The sequence below is a fragment of the Poecilia latipinna genome, unplaced genomic scaffold (assembly GCF_001443285.1).
Source record: "Poecilia latipinna isolate Pla-1442-1.1 unplaced genomic scaffold, P_latipinna-1.0 Scaffold1897, whole genome shotgun sequence".
Lineage (NCBI taxonomy): Eukaryota > Metazoa > Chordata > Actinopteri > Cyprinodontiformes > Poeciliidae > Poecilia > Poecilia latipinna.
Window position 1 is genome coordinate 8625 of NW_015114513.1, and position 6625 is coordinate 15249.

The 6625-nt window shown below is 43.1% G+C and overlaps 1 protein-coding gene across 1 annotated transcript in view; it reads left to right on the forward strand.

The window, feature by feature from the left end:
- Positions 1-256: 256 nt before the first annotated feature.
- The window catches only part of stx1b (syntaxin 1B), a gene marked incomplete at its 5' end in the record, with an annotated part of 25242 nt that continues 18873 nt past the window's right edge, over positions 257-6625 (forward strand). Inside the window, 3 exons of the mRNA XM_015015259.1 lie at positions 257-466; positions 875-974; positions 5851-5925. Coding sequence (XP_014870745.1) covers positions 257-466; positions 875-974; positions 5851-5925 — 385 coding nt within the window. The remainder of the gene's footprint in view (positions 467-874; positions 975-5850; positions 5926-6625) is intronic.

Here is a 6625-nt window from a genome sequence, read left to right on the forward strand (position 1 = left end):
TAATTATTCAGCGTTTCCAGCAGTGAGCTTCTCCCCAGACTCACTTATTGACTTCATGGATCGTCCCATCAGATGTTTGAAATATGGATCCATTAAATCCAGTTCAGAGGTTTGAGGCTCGACAGAGAAAAAGATTTTAAAGACAGATTTCTCTGGAGGCGGAGTCTGCCGACATATTGACAGGAATACATCCAGCTGATGGAAATTAAACTGATGTGAGTTCAGGACAAACGACACGCAGAAAGACGAGCTGTGATCGGCCATCCATCCAGTTCGCAGCTTTAATTGGCTTAAACTCGTCTTCGTCTGTCATGATGTCACAGATTTTATTTCACCAGGGAGCCAATCACAGGGGCTCAGAGACTCATCTTCATCCTCTTTGTGTCCGCAGGCTAAGGACAGCGATGATGATGAAGAGGTGGTGCAAGTCGACAGGGACCACTTCATGGACGAGTTCTTTGAACAGGTGAGACCCAGAAACACGGACAGGAGCATCACCAAGGCAACCAGCTGCAGCCCAACACTGAGAAAAGGTTCAGGTAACAATAACTCTTTGTAGAGGTCAGGTTGGGCCAGCATTATGCTAAGCTAACACCACAAAAACATTAGGATAGTTTCCGAATGAAAGTGAGATAATTTTCAGATAAAATTACATTAACATCAAATAATCCTGCTATTCAGATAAAGTGGTTTGATTCCAATAACTCTGGATAAACTAGGATACTGCTGGAATGATGTTAAACTATTTCAGCCTTGGGATGACGTGGGAATCATTTTATCACTAACAATACCTCCAGCACCGGTCAAACAGAAGAAATGGACTTTTCTCACTCCAGATGTAATTCATGTTAAGGAAGCTGTCCGTCCCGTTCAGGTGGAGGAGATCCGAGGCTGCATAGAGAAGCTGTCCGAGGACGTGGAGCAGGTGAAGAAGCAGCACAGCGCCATCCTGGCCGCGCCGAACCCTGACGAAAGTAAGCCGCCCTCTTCCCTCTGCTAACATCTGCACGTCCACAGAGTTCTGGTCGGGTCCAGCGTGGAATAACACAGCTGGGCACGGTTCTGCAGAACCGGGCTCAGACGGTGCGAAAGGAGGGTCACATGGCCGCCGGATGACCCTTGGGCTTTGAGTCCGGACCACCAAGCCGACCCGTTTTCGCTGTCGGCTGCAGCTCAGCCTCGGGTCCAGAATGTCCGACAAGCTGCAGATTTTATTCCCGGATGTTTCCCGCAGCAGGAAGTCTGTGACGCAGACACTCGGCGTTCCCGTTCCTCCAGCTGAGTCGGAAAAATCCCAAACATCCATCAGACATGAACCAGATTTCAGCTCCAACGTGGCGATTCCCAAAGAGCTGCCGGTTCCTTAGTGAGTGGAGCAGGGATGGATCTCCGCTTCGCTCCGTTGATGTTTGGGTTCAGTGGCCCGGTTTCTCCTGATTCCATCGATCCGATCAGCAGAAACCAATCGCTGTAAATCCTGCTGGGCCACAGATCCGTGTTATAGTAACTTAGTTCTTCGTGACAAAGGTCCGAATGATCCCATCCAGGTCAGCAGAGTCCTGTTGCGTTATTCCCGATCTTTCCCTTTTCCTGATCCATCGGTCCGGTTCGCAGGTAAACATTCCCGATCCGGTGATGTCAGAACTTATTCAGCTTCCTGATTGGCTCCTGGGTGAGCTTTGGGAGCGTCCTGTCACATTTCATCCCTCCGTCCTGTGCTGCTAACCTCAGACCCGAAGCAGGACTGGTTCTGGTTCCGACAGGTATCCGGCTCCAGAAGGTTTTAAACACCTGCAGCCTGGTTCTGGGACCAGACAGAGACCATCTCAGGTCGTAAACACAGACGGAAGGTTCTGTGTTTAGTTCGTACTGAAAGCCTCATCCCGTTAAACCGGTCCTGAGCTCCCAGCACCGTGTCCGACCCGGTCCGACCCGGCCGGCTCTGACTCAGCAGCCCGGTCCACAGCAAACGGCTCGATGTTCAGACTGAGTCCGGTTCTGGACCTTTCTGGGTCGGTCGGAGCCAGAAACCCGACATGTTAAGAGAAAACTGTCCTGATGAGTTTGGTGTTTTCCTCCTGCATGTTTTCTTCATGTGATTTAGTTTCTTCTGCATGATAAATGACGTTCTGTTTGTTTTCCATCTGTTCCGTGTTTTTTTCTTCCCGTCTGCATGATCCTGCTTTTTAAACTGCATGACGTGACATTAAGCTCGGAGGAGACATCCAGGTTGGCCTCATGTGAGTAACGACCTTTAGCTCTGCATTGGTTCATGTTGGGAGTTTTAATTATAGTTGGAGGAAAGTTTCTACTGAGGCTGGAAACCCGGGAGGCCATCAGCGGCTTCATATCGACTGAATAATCAGTCTGAAGGACAAAGTTTAAAGAAAGAAAAACATTTCATCAATACTGCGAATGACATCAAGATCTATCTCCAATAACAAAACCTGTGGTTGGCACACTAATGCAGCTAACATTTAGCTTAGCACGTTAGCATTTTTGCTTACCCTAAAAATATTTAGCGTACTAAGCTTTCGCTAAATGAATTCGTCTGGATAAATTATAAATCGTCAATTTTCTTAGCTGTTTTGTGAACTTTAATTTGAAAAATATTTGAAATCTGTATTGAGTATTTGATAATCGCTTTAAGAATTATAATGTGGGGAGACATCACTAGCTAACGTTAGCTGCACTAACTCCTAACCACTAATCATAAACATTAGCACAGCTAATGCTAAAGCGTTACACCAACATGACATTTACGGGAAGCTAATGCTACAGCACCAACTCCACTTCAAAATGTGTCTGCTCTTGAAAGACTCCAGCACCAGTTTAACGTTGAGATATAAATGAAATGACCTCTGACCTCTGTCAGCTCTTAGCCTCATTTATGTCACTGTAAACATATTTAATAAATGTAGAGACTTGATGTATTTTAGAAAAACCCCCTTGGTGAGTTCAGAGTGACAGTTGTAGCTTCTGACCAGAACGTGAATCGCTGCACCATCCCTCAGATCCAGAATGTCAATGTGTAAAAAGCCTGACTATAATTCAAAACTGCTGCAGAATAATCTCAGAAATATTTTGAGTATTTATTCAGCGAGGAAAAAACCGACTGTAAAAATGTTTTTCGGTTTAAGAAAACTGAAACATGAAATTTGTCATAATGTTTGATTTCAACCCAACATTTCTGATGACGTGAACAAAAACATTCCTGGTCTTTGTTCAGTGGTATTCCCATCCTGGAAGCGTTTTACTAGCTTTGGGAAGTTAGCGCACAGACTTTGATCTGGGTGATAAAAACCCAAAGTGAGACATCAGTCGACGTTTATCGGAGTGGACGTTCCTCCTCGCGGTGAAAACTCGTCTCTTCGCTCTTCCCTCTCCTGCTTCCTGCTCCGTTCTGGGTCAGCTCGCTCAGCTGCCAACAAGTCGTGTTTCAGCCTGAATAATGCATGATGGGAGTTGTAGTGAGAGATACAGATGTAAACCGCAGCCGTTCAGGATCCCAAGATCTCATTTTAGTTCATCCTGTTCTCTGTATCCGTTCGGTCGGTTTAATTATAGCTGCTGGCTTCACTCAATCACATCAACTAAATCTGAGTTCAAGTTAAAAAATGTAAACATTTTTAAAGGCTCAGCTTCCTTCAGCCTTTCAGAGCATAAACAGACACTTTGTGTCCAGAGCAAAATCCCCAAAAATAAGATCTTCATAAAACAAACATTTTTATTTCATGTTATTTGAGTCTGGATTTAAAAGCTAGTCAGTTCATTTTTAAACAAACAGTCACTAAAATCCAATGTATGTAAATGAAATGAAAATTGCTCACTGAAAAGCAACAATGAAATAATTACGTTTCTAAAACTTGTATTAATTTAGAATTTTACTAAATTAATTAAGTCAAAATGTTAAAATTCATTTAATGGAAAAATACAGTTGTAACATTATTCTAAATATATTCATCAATATTTTAAAACAAAGTGTAAATAAAACATAAATTATGGGAAAGTTATTTTTAATGTGTAGATCAACATCAGTTCTTGACTGTTTTTAAATTCAGTTCAGCTGCGTTAAAATGATTCATTCATGTTCACAGCTGAAGTATAAACTAGTTCTCATTCATGCAACGTATTTTGTCTGAACGACGTTTTAAAACTCACTTGCTATCGGTTGTCATTGATCAGCGTTAAAAACTCACCATCTGTTTTCTTTGGTATATTTTATAATGATCAACTGAACAACTTGGTGGTTTTGTCATTAAACTGGAACTGCCTGAACAGAAGTACTTTTAGGATACGTTTGCAAATACGGTAATTTTTAACCCGCAGACCAGACGGGACATGGCAACCTGTTCCCCCCCTGGCCTGTGGGGGCGCTGCACAAAACCCGACACAAAAACCTCTGAAGACACTGAGAGCAACTTCCTCCTTCACCAAATGGAAGCTAAATGGAGGCGTCAGATTTTAGTGGTTGGAGGATTTCTCTTTAAGCTAAAGACCAGGAGCCATTTCTCCTGACAGCGCTAGGCTAGCACGTTAGCTTTGGCTATATTTACCCAGAATGCCCTGCGATGTAGTCCACTTCCTGCTTTTGATTTGAGTATGCATTTGAACAGCACTAGAGTTGATTTCAACTGAACGCAGACTGAAGTTTGTGGGCCGACCAGAATTTTAAGTCGATCAGATTCAGATAAAAATTTTCAATATTTAATGATTTTGAATGTCAAAATAAATTTTTATATGCAAAAATAAAATAAACTAAGATATGAAACAATTTTCTAGCAATTTAACTAAAAAGTTCTGAATTTTACAAATTAAAGTAAGGAGATTGAAGGATCCAAGATAAGTTAAATGTAAGAGAATATAAACACCTGGAGGTTAAATAAAAGCTAGAAGCAGAGACAGAATGTTTGGTGTTATTGATGAGAGCCGCTGCTGATTGATCATTAGTGTATTGATGAGTGTTAACTGCATTTCTGATGACTCACCTGCTGATTGATGGGAAAATAAAAGTCTGACAGCAGGTTTGCTCATCAATCCGCTTCATTAATGCTAATCGGTTAACGACCAGCCAATTGAAATGCTCTGATGGCGGTTTGAGGCGTCACAAAGCTGGTTTTCTGCCAGAGTTTGGTTTCTCTTTGACGGTCACTGACAGAAATGTTCATCAAAAGGCTGATGGGTTTAATAATTAGTCTAAAGCTCAGAAACAGAAACAGCTAATCAGATTCAGTCTCTGCTGCATTTTTAACGCCAGATTAATTCCTGGGCGCCCTCGCAGGACGTTTATCCAGGCAGACGTTAGTGGGTCGAGCGCAGCGGCAGCCTGCAGTCCGCGCTGCAGCTACGCCCCGCTGGGTCTCCGAGCCGCAGCCGAGCGACGCGGCCAGACGAGGAGCAGGGTGAGTCAGAGGTAGAGCGGCTGAAAGGCACTGCAGCGCTCGTAAATCTGACTGCACTGCTGCAGCCTCCGCTCACCGGCGCCACCTTCCAACATGGCTGACACGATGGGAGGATGCTGCTCCTCCTCCGCGACCTTTAACCTCCCAACAGCTTCATGGAGAAACCATGTCTGAGTTTTATTCTGCAGGTCCAAATGCACAAGAAATGCTCACAAACCGAGATGTGTCTACTGCTGCTCGTTAATCACTAAACTAACTGACGTTTCTGTGGAAAAAAATACGATTTTAAATCTTTTCAAATGAATTTAATCAGTCAGGACAGGTTCCTAGTTGTTCTTAAAACTACTCACTATAAATCATTTCTCAAATGAAATACGGATTTCACCGTGAAAATGTTGGAGATCTTTGTGCCACGATCTCATCTCTTTTTTCCTGCTTTTCTCTGCAGAGACCAAGCAGGAGCTGGAGGACCTCACAGCTGACATCAAGAAGACAGCCAATAAAGTTCGCTCAAAATTAAAAGGTACGAGCAGAAAACATTTGATAATCGCTGGAACTGAACAATGATCAGCTGCTCGTCTCATCAGGATATTTTTGTTTCAATCTTAATTTGGGTTGAACAGATCTTCCTCTGAATCTGAATGAATTAATTCATCTTCCAAAGTGGTTACAGTCCAGGAAGCTGGGCTGTAACTTAACACTCCAGCTTCTTCACTCCTTTATGCACCAAAGTTGGAATCATTGTTTGTAATTTTAGCATCATTTACAGACTTTACAGGCGAGTGGAACACGAAGTTAGCCTTTTACACTGCAGTACTGAAACACAGACTGCCATCATCTACTGGAGCTCTAATTCATGACAGACTGGATTGTTTTTCAGGCAGCATGCATTCTAATAATCCAAAGGCAATAATAGAAATGTGTGAAATAAATAAAGCTAAACCAAATACCATAAAGTGTTTCCAAGTTGCTGCAGCAGTTGTTGCTAAGCGCACTTGATATTATTGCAAATACAACGCAAGTCCCTCACCAGCTGTGCTAAATGAGCCGCAACTAATGCCCCAAACATGACTTATAATTTCAGAATTTTTAGAGTTTGTATCAGTTCAAGCATGAGGAAACGTCGTCTGCAGACTGCAGCGTGTTGGAGCCCGTTTTACATGTTTAGTGAGATGAGAGTCGGGCTGCATCAGCCTCCTGCCACACCGCAGGACGAGTTCAGC